Below are 18,266 nucleotides of genomic sequence, written 5' to 3'. Positions count from 1 at the left end.
GTTTGCCTGATTCGTCTTTAGTAAGGTTATCTAAGACCCCATACATGTTACAATATATAAAGCGGTAGATTTTGATGGAATTATTTTGATGATCTCGCTCCTCACCCACAAATTGAGTAACATTTCTTTACCGTTGAATTTCCCGCTATTAATGTACATGCAATATTATGATTTACAGCAATTCATACATTGAGGCCAACTACAAGTATGCATCATCGAAGATAATACAGCTCAATGACATTTTCTGAGATAGGGAGGGGGAATGAAAACAAATATGTGTCAAGATCAAATCTCAATAAAAAATCATAAATTACATCGCACTCTGCGTGAAGCGTGATTTAGCAAAGTCAGAGTTCTCAAAATTAAGCATCGCTACTCTCAACACCTACATTTCTGGTCATGATTCAATGTTTTCACAACTGAGTCTAGATTTTTAAAATATTGTTGTCATTGTTGTTTTGGGGTTTAATGCCATTTCTCAGCGCGAGATCGGCTATACATGGCGACTAGCAAAACCGGTGGAGGAAAACCCCGGTAAGAACCACCGACCCACGGGAAATTACTGGCTAACTTTCTCACATATCAACATTAGCCGAGCCTGAGACTCGAACCCACGCTGACACAGGTGAATTGGCAGTGATCAGTAAAGGCTAGCGCTTTAAACCACTCGGCCATCTGGGTCCCGATTTTTAAAATAGTATGCTTTTATTATTTTCGTTAAATACGGACCTGTAATTGCAATTTAAAAATTCCCACAGGGCATTAGCGCTGGCCGGAGTAGAGGACGCAGGCTCGATATCATGGCCGTCACATGTGGCTTGAGACAGTTATAGCAGCTATGTATACTGAACTGGGATTGGCTGATTAGACATTTTAAAACACAGCAACACAAATAGGTTTTATAGTATAGAGGCAATAGGAACAAAGTGCCTTGGTCAAGGAGGTACCAAAGTATCTGACTCATGCTGATACGATGGTAGTGAAATATGACGGCTAGTAAGAGGCCATCCATTTAGTACGTATGCAAACATCTGGCAAAGCTTGACCCTTCCCCACCACCATGTACACATGCATATTTTTTTTTACACCCAACCCCCACCTGTGTACGTAGGCTTGCCGGACCCCCCCCCCCACCAATTCTATAAAACGGCTTATATTTAATCCAGGCAAAAACGATCAAGGATTAATAATATTAACGTGTTTAATAAAAAAGATAGTCCACCGACGTTGAATGTCTGGCTGCATCAAAGAAATAAGCTGCGTAACTTTAAAAAGTTTGTCTAGTGACCGCTAAAATTCAAACGCCGACTGAACCCAGTCGAACAGGTTACGTATTAGACAAATTATTATAGAGGTTTCACCCACCCCACCCCCGTTTCATATGCGTACGTACATTATCAGTCGACACCCCCCTCCCCCCAACGCAAGATTATGCATTTGGGTTAACGACCCTAAACCCCTCCATGCGTACGTATTAAATGGACGGCCCCTAAGAGTGAAATATGACAATTAGTAAGAGTGAAATATGACAACTAGTCAGAGTGAAATATGACAACTAGTCAGAGTGAAATATGACAACTAGTTAGAGTGAAATATGACAATAAATAAGAGTGAAATATGACAAATAGTAAGAGTGAAATATGACAACTAGTAAGAGTGAAATATGAGAACTAGTAAGAGTGAACTATGACAGCTAGTAAGAGTGAACTATGACAACTAGTAAGAGTGAAATATGACAACTAGTAAGAGTGAAATATGACAACTTGTAAGAGTGAAATATGACAATAAGTAAGAGTGAAATATGACAATAAGTAAGAGTGAAATATGATAATAAGTAAGAGTGAAATATGACAAATAGAGTGAAATATCGCAACTAGTAAGAGTGAACTATGACAGCTAGTAAGAGTGAACTATGACAACTAGTAAGAGTGAAATATGACAACTAGTAAGAGTGAAATATGACAATAAGTAAGAGTGAAATATGATAATAAGTAAGAGTGAAATATGACAAATAGAGTGAAATATCGCAACTAGTAAGAGTGAACTATGACAGCTAGTAAGAGTGAACTATGACAAATAGTAAGAGTGAAATATGACAGCTACTAATGTGTGTGTGTGATGGTGATTTTTCACGTAGCTTTAACAATTTTTCAATATATCATTACGATGTATGCAGCGTGGCAGTTTATGGTGATGTCTAACACTGGGGCATCATGCCGCAGACATATAGCATGATGTCCCACCCAGTCACCAGTCCTACCAGTCCTAACACTAACCTCTTAATGCTGAGCCATTTGCGAGGCAGCTGTTAGTACCATTTGTTAAGTCTGTGGTATGACTCGACTGGGGTTTGAACGCACTACCTCTCGCATCCGAGGTGCATGCTCTAACCACCAGGCCATCGGAGCGGCCAGCTAGTAAGAGTGAAATATGACAAATATGGTTACAATTTTAGAAAATGAAAAAGGTCTCTTCCAGAATTGACACCACTCCCTTCCAAATCAGCAGCATTTGTATTGTTTCTGAAGTCATCGTACATTATTTGAGTTTTGGAACATGTACTACTCACACGAAATATATACTGTTAATTGTATTCTTCTGTCACATGATATATTAATTAAAATCGAGGTGGGATGGTGGGAAAGCTTCAGTTTCCAATAGCAAATTGATTATCATGCACGCAGTGACCGATTACATGATTATAAATTAGAATTCATATTCAATATATTTAGTTATACAGTTTGCCGTATTCATTTTTTTTGTTATGAAATTCATTTAAGCCCCTTAAATCAATAAAATGCGCACCAAAATGTATTAGAGAAAACATGGAAAGTATCGATATTTCACGAATGTATTGGGTAAAATGTATGCGATATTAGATGACCGACATCCTTCGTGCAAGAGGATGTATATTGACAACTACAGGCAAACCTACACTACGGGTCATCTGTAGTGTCCAGCCACCTGTAGTAAACAATCAGTTTACCGATTACTTGAACCAAACAGCCACAGTTCATAGCTGACGTGAACCAAATTATGGAAGATAAAAATAGTGACTATTAAGCAGGTACTTGTTTTAATTACGTCCTGACGTTTCATCGCTTCATCAAGAGGCTTGTCAGACTTATTGGACTACATGTATATTATGCATTCTGCTGCACAAAAGCACATTAACACAACACACACTTCACACCTCTGTGGTACATAGTTTGTTCTATGATTATGGAATGTACATTACGAGAGCAAAGGTTTCCTCCATGTTTTCCCAGGTGTCTTGTTCAACCTCAAATGTCATTTTACATCTTCATCTGAACTACCAGGGGTGTGTACGTGTAGTAACAACTGCTAATACTACTACTATTACTACTATTACTACTACTACTACTACTACTACTACTACTAATAATAATAATAATATTAATAATTTATTGAGGGTAATTCAGTTCCTTGAGTGCAGCAGACCTCCCTTGATTATGATCCTATGGCTTAAACAGTTTAGATAGTTCACTATTGAAACTTCTACTAAAAAAATCAAAATGCATTCTCTCTCTCTCTCTCTCTCTCTCTGTCTGGCAAATTATATATTTTACAAGTAAACATATGTATATATCAGGATTTAGAAAGAAATGTAAATCTCCACCGTAAATTAAGTACTGCCATCATCACACTACGATCCCGAACATCGATACCTATTTTCAGCCATCTTTGTTTTCAGTAATATACAATTAGATTACCTTTTTATACATGAACTCTCATCTTAATGTTTCATTTTAGTTGAACAAATGAATGTTCAATGTGTATACTTGTTTCATCTGATACACTGCAAGCACGACTTCATTCCATAGCGAACCACGCGTCCAAGAGAATATTTTCTTTGAAATAATCTGAAGCCATTTGTCAGTTTGTCTTTCTGTCCTCTTCATTCCTACGCTATAAATATTTAATATTAAAGCTAACGCTCATCTATTGAACATGTACATAAATTCTAAACTGAGCAAATACCATAACCCGATGTCCAGGAAATTCTTTTGTCGGTCTAATAAATGTTTTGTTTGTGGTGGTGGTGGTGGTGGTAGGGGCTTGTCTGGTGCAAGAGAGTTTGTATCAATGTGAAAAGTTAAAATTTGTGTCTGATTCATAAGTTAGCATGGTATATAATATCTTTTATGTAAATCAGCACCTTCAGCAGATAAGAGTCGCCGATCCACTTCGTTCTACGTCAACGCATGCCGCATGTAACTGGCTGAATACAATGTTCCGCTATCTGATTGGATGTATCTGAAAGAAACTAATCCAATCAAATACTTCATTCTATTTTCAACAGAAAATCACGAGCCGTATATCAGTTTCTCCAATATAAATTGTTCACACGCAAGTATTTTTCTTCAAACAACTTCATTTAAATCATAAATTAGATCCCATTCCCATAGCAGAATAGCTAATTAAATTCTAAATTCTCTTAATTAAGCATCACAGTTTCCATCTCAGACTTCTGGTCCTGGATTGGAAAGTTTTCAAGATTGGAACCACCCTTTTGTAACTTTTATAATCTTATTTTCGGATAAATATGACATGGAATTACAATTTAAATTCCTTCACAGCAATAGCACTCGCTGGATTAGAGGTCACATGCTTGAAATCAAGGCATCGACCCAGTGGCTTGAGACAGTTACAGCAGCTGCCTGTATGACAGGCCAATAAATAAGCTCCTCTCCCGGGACGATATTGGTTTCCGGTTTAGAGGTTGATATCGCTTATTCATTAAAAGCTGCAAAAATCTGCAGTCAATTTTTTTCTGCACACATCGGTGTATATTTTATACACTTACCGATATTTCTCGCGGTTGTGGAGCTAACGTCGGCTGAAAGGTTCTTTTGGTGATATGTACATTATATTTCCGGAGCAAAGTTTGGTGACTTGTAAATCCACGTGGAATAGCAAAACCCTATGTCATGTGGCCATTTTGAATTTCTCTCTAGCTATGGCTATTACCAATTACCGGTATGTGTCTAAAGTGTACGCATGTTTGTTCTAGAAAGATTTGCATGCTACAAAATTTCACATTTTAATGAACAGGCAATATTAGACCCATATATCGTCCATTACTATCAACACAGATTTTTTTGGAGTGTGTGTGTGTGTGTGTGTGATTTATCGGAATACTGTATGCATGTTAATTGGGCGGTTGATGGGATTGATTAGTTTGGTATGGTGTTTAACGGCAAAGCAATTCAAGTAGGTTATTTAGTATCGAGGTAATTGATGTAAGGACTAGCACCATCTCGGTCGTGAGTCTGGAACGCTAATCACTGAACCAGCCTGGCTCCCGCCTTCATAAGTTTGGCTCTTACGACATGCACAATCGGACCTATCATGTATACACGATCCCGCAGAGGGGTGGTTAAAATTGGTACCCTATACAAAAAGTACAGCCTTTCATTTCTTTCTTTGGTGTAGAAATGATATATGCGTCAAAATTAAATGTTTTCAAACAGTGACTTTAAAAAATTCAGATTCAGAATCAATTGCATGCAAGAAATCTTGGTCACTAAAACTCTTTAATGTTGCTAGATGTGACTGGTATACTAGCCTTGTTCAAAATCCATATTCTAATGAGTAAGACGTATTAAATCAGGAACTAAACTATCTATATTACACATAAATTATGATGATAGTAAACGTATGGGTACTATTCCATGGCGAAAGTGTGAACTGGTAAATTTTATGTCGATCTAACAAGAATACATTAGCTGAGACCAGACAACCATTAATTAGATTTATGGAGACAAGCGCGTATCATATCGCCATACTACCGTGTACGGTAATGTCCTTTAGAGGGAGAACTCTGTTCCTAATCAAACATTTGTTTATACAGCAGCCAGGCGGACAATTTAGGACAAGGAAAACTTCATTTTCATGGTAAAGTTGTCACAATTGAGAGAACGCAGAAACTCTGTTACTCAAACTACCAGGGTCAAGTTGACCCTGACTTTGGCGCCTCTGGGAAAGGGCGGCAGAGATATTTGATTCTGATTGGTACGTTGAATGAGAGGGCGTGTTCCAACACAAAATTTCATAGGTTTTAATATCGCCCGCATCGAATTTTAATCAGTCTAAGCTTCTCCTACAAGAGGAGACCCAAAGGTTACGACTCCGGGAATTTGCAAGAAATTTCCGTAAAACTGTTGTCCAAAAAGGGGACGATTGTCGAAAGGAACCGACGAACTAATTTACCGATTAGAGGGAGAAAACGTTGACAGCAAAGGTAGTGTGACAATTCCATGTAATTTGTTGATGCCATATATAATGCTTTGCTGAAGTTATTTATTTGTATCTGCATGAATCTTTTTTCTACATTCGTGTAATAATTTGCTTTATGAAGTATAACTGTGTTGAGTTTATGCATAGGAAGTTGTACATTAATCTTCTTTAGATAAGTTTGACGAATTGTTTGAATTTGTCGTCTTGTTTGCATAAGAATTATGTTCTAAGAATTTAATGCATTACATTAGTTAATATGATTTCAAGATTCCGTGTGAATTCGCCGAATTTAGAAGATTTCACGTATGATTAAGAATAAGTGTGTCTTGACGGAAATGATCTAGTAATTGATTGACGTGATGTATCCTATTTATTCGCTGTGTATGTGGTAATGTGTAAGGTCAAGGCGTAACGAATTAGCCATTTGACTAACTAGGGTCATTATAGGACATGTGGAGTCGATTGATAGCCTTAGCGTCTGTTTAGCACTGACAGTGAAATCTGATAACGAGGGAGAATAATGAAGAATTAACCGTTTCATAAATAACGGGAAATTTAGGTTGTCTCTATTTATATTTATTTAAAAGAGAGAAAATAGCTCCAGAGACGTATGGAACGAATGAGGTGATGGTATTCTGAGACCTATACGGAGAAGCATAGAGAAGAGTGCAGTGAGACATATAATCCTGTGACGCAACCCTGCGACGTATTAATCTCTGAAGAAGTATTCTGAGAATATCCTGAGACGGATGGTAGAAAGTATCATCCTGAGATCCAAGGGTCTGAACAGCGACAGAGGAAGCAAAACAGACTGAGGACGAGCAGGTTATGAAATCGTACAAGACGTTGACTTCGATTGTTCACTCGATCCTATGATGAACTAAATCTATCAGTAACAGATCGACTATCTTATTTTAATCTATTTGCATTTTCTTTGTATTTCGGTGAAAGTTAAATTTCTAAAAGCGGAGTACATTCCTGATGTAATAAATTTTCACAGTGTTTGTATGTAATTGATTAAATTGTTTGTTTACATGTACGGGGGCTCGTGTTGGTTTGTTCTATATACCTGCTCAGATCTCTATCTATTCCACCTATAAGTTTCACCACTTATATTTATATTTACTCGAACCGGGCAATAACATCGAGGGCGGTCAACCCCTAGATAACGAAAACCAAATACGGAGGGACATTCACTCCCCCCGTGTAACAATTTGGGAGCTTTCGTCCGGGATATCAGAACATTTTCATTCGAGTAAAAGAGTCTGAGCAAATATAGAACAAAATCAGTATCTAGATAGTGATAATTCCATTATTACTATAAGAAATAAGGATCAGAGTGAATCGAGTCATTGCCTGCTATTTTGTTTATACATATATATATATATATATATATATATATATATATATATATATATATATATATATATATATATATATATATATATATATATATATATATATATATATATTGTGCATGCTAATTTCTTGCCATTTCTTTTCATATTGTGATGAGAATATTGTAAGAATTGAGACACATACCTTTGCTATCAAATCGTATTCTAAATTTGTGGGGTAAAGTGGAAAATTTCCTTTGTATTCTCTTGTGAGAAGAGATATTTAGGCAAATCCCGCAGTAATAAATTACGCCTTGTTAGTGGGTAAGCGCTGCACTAATTTGGGGAGGCATTCCAGCTGCGTACTACCCGTTTATTTATTGATTGATTGGTACAGGGACCGTCTGGTTTAACTGAGTCAGGCATACGATAAATACGTGAGGGGCTATTTTCAAATAGGGCAGTAAAACTTAAGTTATAGGTAAAAGACTTAATTCTTGTGTCACCTTACAAGTAGACCAGGATGGCGACGGACAGACAATTAGTTAGGGAATTTAAGTCAATAGGAAGAGAGGAATTAGGTTACGACGGAACTCAGTTAGCTGAATTTGTCGAACGAAGTGTTAGGGAACACAAGGAGCAATTAGCCGCGGAACGAGAGAAGGACAGACAAGCAGCTGAGCGTGAACGAGAGAAAGACAGACAAGCAGCTGAGCGTGAACGAGAGAAAGACAGACAAGCAGCTGAGCGTGAGCGAGAGCTCGAATTAGCCAGATTGCAGGCCGAGGAAAGGGAACGAGAGAAAGACAGACAAGCAGCTGAACGAGAGCTCGAACTAGCCAGATTGCAGTCCGAGGAGAAATCTAAAGAAGGCGAACATATGTCAGCCATGGAGAGACTGAGGATCGAAGCCGAGTTCAGGAGGGGTGAAGATCTGAACGAACGTCCAGGGTCCACAAGTAGACGATCTGAAGACAGACGACCAATACAGATCACCATGCCCGTGTTCAATGACAAGGACGAAATTGTTGACAACGTTCTGACACAGTTCGAAAAGTTGGCACTGGTTCATCAGCTACCCAGAGACCAGTGGGCTATCAATGTTTCAGCATTCTTACAGGGAACCGCGAAAGACGTCTACCACAATATGACACCGGAGGAGATAGACGACTACGACGCTCTGAAGAAAGGGCTACTACGGCACTATAAGCTGTCGGCAGAAACGTTCCGGAAACTCTTTAGAGAATCGTCGAAAAAAGCTACCGAAACGCACGCGCAATTCCATAGCCGAGTACGCGTAATTTTTGATAAATGGATGAAAATGTCTGGCACCGCGCTAACGTATGAAGGCATACGCGAAGAAATTTTGAAAGAGCATGTCTTAAGTACGTACAGGAAGGATTTAATAGTATTTTTAGCGGAGCGTGAGTTCTCGACCTTGGATGATATAAGCATGATGGCCGAGCACTATGAGAGCGCGCACTCGCGTCCAACCACCTGGGGTGGCAGGGACCGACCTGGAATCGGCGAGCATAGAAAGACCACTGAGGTGGCACCCCAAAGACGGAATGGACAGAATGGTGGGAGGCCAGGGGCCGGAAATCTCAGCCGAGAACATTTCCGTGGGTCGGGGAAGACTCAGGGGGTAGAGAAAGATGCCACGGGGAGGAAAGGTGAGCCGGTGTGTTACGGCTGCAACAGACCAGGCCATGTCGTTAAGGATTGTAGGAAGCATCGTCCGACAACGATTAATTCGGTAACTCCGAATACTGTTAAGAGACAAGAAACAGTGGAGTTGACTAATACAGAAGTAGCTACGGTTAACGGTGAGAGGGCAACCGTACTGTATGATAATGGCTGCAGTTATCCTGCCTTGGTGGATAGTAAGTATGTCAAGCCTGGGGATTATACAGGCGAGACGGTTGAAGTCCAGTTTGCTAACCGGACGAAGGATTCGCTTCCGGTCGTTAGCATTGATCTTGATTCGCCGTATGTAAAGGGACGAATTCAAGCAGCGTGTTTGTCGGTACTGTCTCATGATGTAATATTAGGGTGTAGGTATGTGTTGACGCAACCTAACCCTATGACGTGTACACCTGTATACGTCGGGTCTGTTGAGACGAGGGCTATGAAGCGAAGGTCAGGGTCAAAGCCGCTACGACCCACGACTTCGCCTATAGACAATTTGCTACCTGGCGAGTTGAGGAAACTTCAAGAGGAAGATTTGTCTCTCAACAAGGTACGCAGGTACGCAAATGATGGGTCTGTACGGAGAATGCCAGACGGCGAGGTAAAGTTCGCGACGAAACGCGGTATTTTGTATCAGTACGCCAAGAAAGGGACCGATACGTTCAAGCAAGTTGTTGTGCCCTGAGCGAAGCGAGCAGAAGTGCTTAGGCTGGCACATGAGGGTCTACTTGGGAGCCACATGGGCGTGGCGAAGACCAGAGATAGGTTGGTGAGGGAGTTCTACTGGCCAGGTGTGTATGGGGATGTTCGGAGGTATTGTTTGTCGTGCGACAAGTGTCAGCGGGTGGCACCCAAGACCTCCCATCGCCCAGTGCCACTAGGAACCACCCCACTGATTGACGAACCTTTCTCGAGGGTGGCGATGGTCTTGGTAGGTCCGATAAAGCCGGCGGCAGAAAGCGGTAATCGTTATATATTAACGATAGTAGATTACGCCACTCGGTACCCAGAGGCAGTGGCCTTGAAGAACATTGACTCAGTTACGGTGGCTGAGGCCTTGTTAGGAGTTTGATCTAGAGTTGGTGTCCCTGAGGAGATACTGACTGACCAGGGGACGCAGTTCGTGAGCCAGGTGATGGAAGAAGTAAATAGATTACTATCTATTAGACACCTGACGACTACCCCGTATCACCCGCAGTGTAATGGTTTGGTAGAGCGTTTCAATGGGACATTGAAACAGGCTCTGAAGAAACTATGTGAAGGTCGACCTAGGGATTGGGATCGATACCTTCCCGCGATACTGTTTGCGTATCGAGAAGTGCCACAGGCAAGTTTGGGTTTTTCACCTTTTGAATTAGTATATGGAAGGACAGTCAGGGGACATGGCTGTGTTAAAACAATTATGGACGGATGAGAAAGCATCGGAGGAAGTGCGAACAACATACCAATATGTTGTTGATCTCCGCAACAAGCTGAAAGAGGTTTCGAAATTGGCTCAGGAGAATCTCTGTGACGCAAGGGGACGTCAAGCCAAATATTACAACAAAAGGACGAAGGAACGTCACTTCGAGGTGGGTGACAAGGTGTTGTTGTTGCTACCGTTAGAACACAACAAACTTCAAGTCTCATGGAGAGGACCATTCGTGGTAACGGAGAGAAAAGGTGGACAGAACTACCGTATCCGGGTAGGAGACAAGGAGAAGTTGTATCACGTAAATCTCCTGAAACGTCACCGTGAAAGAGAAACACCCACAGAGTTCGTGGTAGCTACAGTTGTAACAGAAGAAGTCGACGACAACGGAGGAGAGGCGGAAGTACTCCCTAGTTGTCCTTTGACGAGGGAAGAAACCTACGTCGACGTTGTGCTTGACGGGACGTTAACGTCAGAGCAACGTAAGGAAGTGGAGTCGTTACTCCAAGATTATTCAAGCGTCTTGACAGAGCGACCTGGCAAGACGGAGTTGGAGGAGTTCACCCTGAAATTACTGGATGAGAAACCAGTGATGTTAAAGCCATATCCGCTACCCTATGCAAAATTAGAAACTGTCCGAAATGAAATTCAAGCTATGATAGACCTGAGAGTTATGATGACTGACTTAACTCGAGAAAAAGTTCCTACGAAAGTTGTATGGACAGACGCATGTGAAAGAGCATTTCAGACGTTAAAGGACAGACTGACGTCAAACGCAGTAGTGAAATTGCCTGATGTGACCCGAGATTTTGTCTTAGGTACTGACGCGTGTGATAGAGGTTTAAGGGTAGTGTTATTACAAGAGCATGACGGAAGCTTATTCCCAGTTGCTTACAGTAGCAGGAAATTGTCGACTGCAGAACGTAATTATTCGGTATCTGAGAAAGAATGCTTGGCGATTATCTTTGGGATAACTAAATTTCAACGTTACTTGTATGGACGAAAATTTATTTTGGAAACTGACCACCAACCACTAGCTTATTTAGCTCAAGCTAAGTTGACAAATGGACGACTAATGAGATGGTCATTACTTCTACAGCAGTACCAAGTCCAGGTACGATACATTAAAGGCAGCGAGAATGTAGGAGCTGACTGCTTAAGTAGACTAGGGACGTCTGAGGTGAAGGGTTCATCTGAGGTCGTGTAACTGAATAAGATTAGATCTCCAAAAATTTGGAGAGCAAAATCCCTGATTTTACTCTTCAAGGAGGGGCCTATGTGAAGTGGCAAATTTTATGTCGATCTAACAAGAATACATTAGCTGAGACCAGACAACCATTAATTAGATTTATGGAGACAAGCGCGTATCATATCGCCATATTACCGTGTACGGTAATGTCCTTTAGAGGGAGAATTCTGTTCCTAATTAAACATTTGTTTATACAGCAGCCAGGCGGACAATTTAGGACAAAGAAAACTTCATTTTCATGGTAAAGTTGTCACAATTGAGAGAACGCAGAAACTCTGTTACTCAAACTACCAGGGTCAAGTTGACCCTGACTTTGGCTCCTCTGGGAAAGGGCGGCAGAGATATTTGATTCTGATTGGTACGTTAAATGAGAGGGCGTGTTCCAACACAAAATTTCATAGGTTTTAATATCGCCCGCATCGAATTTTAATCAGTCTAAGCTTCTCCTACAAGAGGAGACCCAAAGGTTACGACTCCGGGAATTTGCAAGAAATTTCCGTAAAACTGTTGTCCAAAAAGGGGACGAATGTCGAAAGGAACCGACGAACTAATTTACCGATTAGAGGGAGAAAACGTTGACAGCTAAGGTAGTGTGACAATTCCATGTAATTTGTTGATGCCATATATAATGCTTTGCTGAAGTTATTTATTTGTATCTGCATGAATCTTTTTTCTACATTCGTGTAATAATTTGCTTTATGAAGTATAACTGTGTTGAGTTTATGCATAGGAAGTTGTACATTAATCTTCTTTAGATAAGTTTGACGAATTGTTTGAATTTGTCGTCTTGTTTGCATAAGAATTATGTTCTAAGAATTTAATGCATTACATTAGTTAATATGATTTCAAGATTCCGTGTGAATTCGCCGAATTTAGAAGATTTCACGTATGATTAAGAATAAGTGTGTCTTGACGGAAATGATCTAGTAATTGATTGACGTGATGTATCCTATTTATTCGCTGTGTATGTGGTAATGTGTAAGGTCAAGGCGTAACGAATTAGCCATTTGACTAACTAGGGTCATTATAGGACATGTGGAGTCGATTGATAGCCTTAGCGTCTGTTTAGCACTGACAGTGAAATCTGATAACGAGGGAGAATAATGAAGAATTAACCGTTTCATAAATAACGAGAAATTTAGGTTGTCTCTATTTATATTTATTTAAAAGAGAGAAAATAGCTCCAGAGACGTATGGAACGAATGAGGTGATGGTATTCTGAGACCTATACGGAGAAGCATAGAGAAGAGTGCAGTGAGACATATAATCCTGTGACGCAATCCTGCGACGTATTAATCTCTGAAGAAGTATTCTGAGAATATCCTGAGACGGATGGTAGAAAGTATCATCCTGAGATCCAAGGGTCTGAACAGCGACAGAGGAAGCAAAACAGACTGAGGACGAGCAGGTTATGAAATCGTACAAGACGTTGACTTCGATTGTTCACTCGATCCTATGATGAACTAAATCTATCAGTAACAGATCGACTATCTTATTTTAATCTATTTGCGTTTTCTTTGTATTTCGGTGAAAGTTAAATTTCTAAAAGCAGAGTACATTCCTGATGTAATAAATTTTCACAGTGTTTGTATGTAATTGATTAAATTGTTTGTTTACATGTACGGGGGCTCGTGTTGGTTTGTTCTATATACCTGCTCAGATCTCTATCTATTCCACCTATAAGTTTCACCACTTATATTTATATTTACTCGAACCGGGCAATAACATCGAGGGCGGTCAACCCCTAGATAACGAAAACCAAATACGGAGGGACATTCACTCCCCCTGTGTAACAGAAAGTATAAATAATTACAGACATTATTCACTAAAACGGATCAAAATTGGCGGCACTTACAGTATTTCTCTGCTGATCATCCAAGTTTGGAGGAGAGCTAGTTTGTTTTGATTTTAACATAACAGTAGTCTGTTCTTGTGTGGTAGAAGAAAAAAACGTTCTCGCATAATGATTTGATACAATTGTTAAAAGTGGTCAATGGACTTTATCAGCATATATGGATCTAATTACTTATCATTACTGTTATAAAGTGCCTTGAATTATAAATCAATTCAACACACTCACACACACACACACACACACACACACACACACACACACACACACACAGAGGATAAAACTGCCATTGAAGTAAACAAAAATCACATTCCAGGATCAATGTTCATTGAAACACATTTTTATTGGGACATAAAATGAATTGTATTCGATTGCGCTCCTTGAACTTGCAAATCGACTTAAACTTTAGTTGGGTAATTAACATGTCTGCATGTACGTTTAATATAGCAATAAATCTTAAAGGCTGAAAGCTGAAAATCAATAACAGCTCAACATCAATACACCTGATACAAAACATTACAAGTTTCCTATTATTATTTCGGGTGTCAGGACATTTCTGTTGCACAAAGCAATCAAGTACAGAAATCTTGCGCGGTGTAATGTTTCATTCATGCACTTAATATTTAGTCAAATCAATTTTACAATGTTAAATCACTGGGAAAGAAACGAACCAGTTAATTATCTCCACATGACGCTATCAAAACTGGTATAAAGGTATAAATATTAAAATGTACCAAAAATTAGGCATGTAGTGAAAAAATAAAATAAAATAATTATGTTGCATAAAGGAATAGATGCCAGAATATATATATATATATATATATATATATATATATATATATATATATATATATATATATATATATATATATATATATATATATATATATATATATATATATCTATATATATATATATATATCTATATATATATATATATATATATATATATATATATATATATATATATATATATATATATATATATATATATATATATATATATATATATAACATCTACAGCTGCCAATACCATTACATCGCCCTAGTCAATGAATCCAATCTTCAGTCACGAATGTCTTCCAGAAAAATAAAAGTAAAAGTGAAATTCTTCTTCAGGCTCTTAAATTGTTGTAAGGGGCTTGTCTGGTGCAAGGAATTTTTAATGAATATGGAAAAGTGATTATTTCTGACTCTAAATAACTCTGTGAAACAAATGAACGTCCATCCACGTAGCTCTCGATTCTTTACATATAACAGTCAGCCAAAACATTATCTACCGCTCCTCTATCTGATCGGAAGGGAAAAAAACCATGCTTCAATCAGATTCCGTCTTCTGTCTATAAGGGAAAATAGTTGAGAACAATATTCACAGCTTCCGTAGATATTAGAGCAAGTCTTATGTCAGTTTCTCCAATTTATCTCGTTGACACGCGTGTCCATCTTCCAAGTCAAGTCATGTGGATATCAATGGAAATTGTCAGATTGATTACCCAAGCTCTCTTACTAGTTCCATCATTGTCCACCCATTAAAGTTGGCACGTGCAATACTCACTCATTAGTCCAAATATTTAAGCTGGCACGGCAATGCTCTCCCATTAGGTCATATATTTAAATTAGCACGAGCAAAACCTTTTCATTCCCAAGAGGGTACTTGTTCAATACATTGCTTTGGCTAGCTATATATACCAAGGATTGGCGACATTTGCTCAGTGAATACAATAAATCAGTTGCATTGACAAGAAATTTCTTTTTCAAATGTGATTAATTTCAACTGAAGTTATCTGCAAACCTTATATTGCCTACAGCACTCAATAGAACGTCTGTAAACATGTGTCCATTACATGTATGCAATATTCGTGAGATCCTAACAGCAGGGTCACAAATTTGAGCCTCGCTTCGCTGCACAAAATCAAAGATGTCTCTTGGTCACTTGACTTGGCAAGCAGTTGACACTTTAGTTCCTTATATAACGAAGTAAAATTACAATATTAATTCTGACAAGAAGACCCCTAAAATCAAACCTGAATTAGATACAGCAATCACTACTACAGCTACACGTAGTTTACAGAATAATATTGCTCATGCTTTGCATAAGCTGCTGGGAACATGACAAGGGAAACAAAACTTATAATCGTACATGTTTTATTGCAGTTTATGCACTTTGATATCGGTTACACGTTGTAGTATAGTGCTAAAAAAAGAAGTGAGAGAACGCAATAAAGAAGTGAGGGAACGCCTTTTACTTATGTGCGGGGGTGGCGGGAGGGCAATGGCGAGCGCAAAAAAGTAAGGGAAGGAGCAAAATAGTAAGTGAACGTTGTTCTCACGCGTTCACACAGCACTAAACCCATGGTTACACGTGGCACATAGAATCATTTCAGCCAAATTTGGAACTGGGAAAGGGATCTGGAATGCTCAAGAATTCCACTTCACAGGTTCAGCTGTTTACGGATATATGATAATTAATTTGATTAATTAAGGTACATCTAGGGTCGGGGTGACAATACAAAAACACTTACCTTCCAGACATTGGAGGCTGCAACGCACAGTCATAAGCATGTCCATCAGAGCGTCTCCGATGATCTATATTGTGGGATCCATTAAGCCCTAAGTCCTCTGGAGCCCAAAGGGTCCATCTTGGGCTCATTCCACGGCTTCCTTCGCCTGCCGTGGCTAGTCCAAATTCAGATCGTATTCTGGGAAGATCAGAACCAAGATTAGAAGATGTGACGTCAAATTTGTCATCAGACTCAACACTGGACTCTCTTTCCTTAATATCTACAGATTCAGTCTCCTTTCGATTTCCGCTTGCATCACTGATGATTGACAGGCCTTGGTTTCCATTGCCCTCAGATATCTTTCTGACCTGAGAAGGTTCTGAATGACCAGTGCTTGTTTCTGAATCATCTGAACCGCCCATAATACACTCTTTTGATTGGCTATCTGATGCTTCATACTGGTCGTTAGACTGGCTATCTGTCTTTTCGTTCTCAGTCATTCTTTGGGTTATGGACTTAGATTCGTCACTTGCAACTTCTTTTCCTTTTTTTGATTGGAAAAGCAACCGTGCATCTTTTGTTGACGGGTCATTGGAATTTCCATTATCTTCTAAGGGGTTATCACTAATTCCGGATTCTTCAGACTCTTGAGAAGATTGTGGAAATGAAGATTCATTTTGCATCACTGCATCACTAGCATCTTTTAGTGTCTTTGTTGAAGACTCAGACACCGAGGGCAAAACTTTACAACCATAAGTTTCAATATTTGATGTTTTAATACCGGTTTTCACCTTAGTATCTGAGCCATCTGCATATGTTGCTTTTAAACTCTCATTTTCTATCCCTTTTTCCATTTTTCTCTCTAAGAAAGTACGCTGAACACCTCTCTAATGAGAATCCTTTTCGAAGAATAACCGTTAAATAGAAGGTTTAGAAGTTCTATCTCGTCGCAAAGTTGACAATTGTGTTGTTATTATAGACAACCCCTTCAGCTTAAAATGTACGTCTTTTTGTAGTCTATTTATGGTTAATGACTGGAAGATTTCCACGGAAAATCAATTTTCATTATTTAAATTGTCACACACATACACATGAAGTGTTGGCGCACAGTTACGACGATTTAATGGTGTTTTATATCCTCTGTGCTGAAAATATACAAATCAGGAACTAATTTAATGACACAATATCTTTACGGTACATGAAATTATTACCGTTCATTAAAAATAACAAAGTAAAAAGCTGTAGTGTTATTACACTATGGAGGTTATGATATCTGGACTGTACAGTAAATTCGATGTCCTGTCCATATTACTTCGAAGTACCATCACTCTGAAGTAGTGAAGATGCAAATATGGTCCAGGATTCTTAATGACAAAAATATAGATTATTTTTTTCCAATTATAAGATCAGGTGGCCGACGTTGCTAAAAACTCGGGGATAGGCTTATTATTGGTCAAACTTTCATCAATAAACATCTGTCAACATTATATGCATATGAGGAATGGGCTTATAATCACGAGTGGGCTTATGAGAGAGTATTACGGTATCTGGTTCACTACATAAAATGGATTTTAGCAAATACTGACATTTATCTGCTTTGTGTCATCACGAAGGTTTTTCTCACAATGATAAAAGAACCTAACCTGTATTTTCCTCCTCGTAAAAGATTATGACACTTTGTGCTATTGTTAATTTTATATCAAAGCTCATAGATAAACGCGAATATGGTTTTGTGTTTTCAAATATCATTTCTTGCACGCTTTCTAAATATTTCTTGCAGTAAAGTCTAAATTTAATTCAAGACATTGGCATTGTTAAAAATACGGTTCGCTGCTGTTTACAATACCTACAAGCGGACTCCATTGAAAATACCAAAATAGTTCCATTTCGGTGTGCTATACAAAAATACGGATTGAACATTCGTAGAAATGCTATATCAGTTATGTAAAAATCAAACGCCAGATCA

At 38.8% G+C, this 18,266-nt stretch overlaps 1 protein-coding gene across 2 annotated transcripts in view; it reads right to left on the bottom strand.

Annotated features, from left to right (window-relative positions):
• The window catches only part of LOC149785508 (uncharacterized), a 408,800-nt gene that overhangs the window by 349,839 nt on the left and 40,695 nt on the right, over window positions 1-18,266 (bottom strand). For both annotated transcript variants that reach the window (XM_089979307.1, XM_089979308.1), the window contains exon 2: window positions 16,322-17,445. In XM_089979307.1, coding sequence (XP_089835433.1) covers window positions 16,322-17,154 — 833 coding nt within the window. In that variant the 5' untranslated portion in view covers window positions 17,155-17,445. The remainder of the gene's footprint in view (window positions 1-16,321; window positions 17,446-18,266) is intronic.

This window comes from Sinohyriopsis cumingii, chromosome 13 (genome assembly GCF_028554795.1).
Source record: "Sinohyriopsis cumingii isolate HCF-2022 chromosome 13, ASM2855479v2, whole genome shotgun sequence".
Classification (NCBI taxonomy): Eukaryota; Metazoa; Mollusca; class Bivalvia; order Unionida; family Unionidae; genus Sinohyriopsis; species Sinohyriopsis cumingii.
The sequence above is the reverse complement of the archived record's forward strand: the minus strand, read 5'-3'. Positions and strand labels throughout refer to the sequence as shown.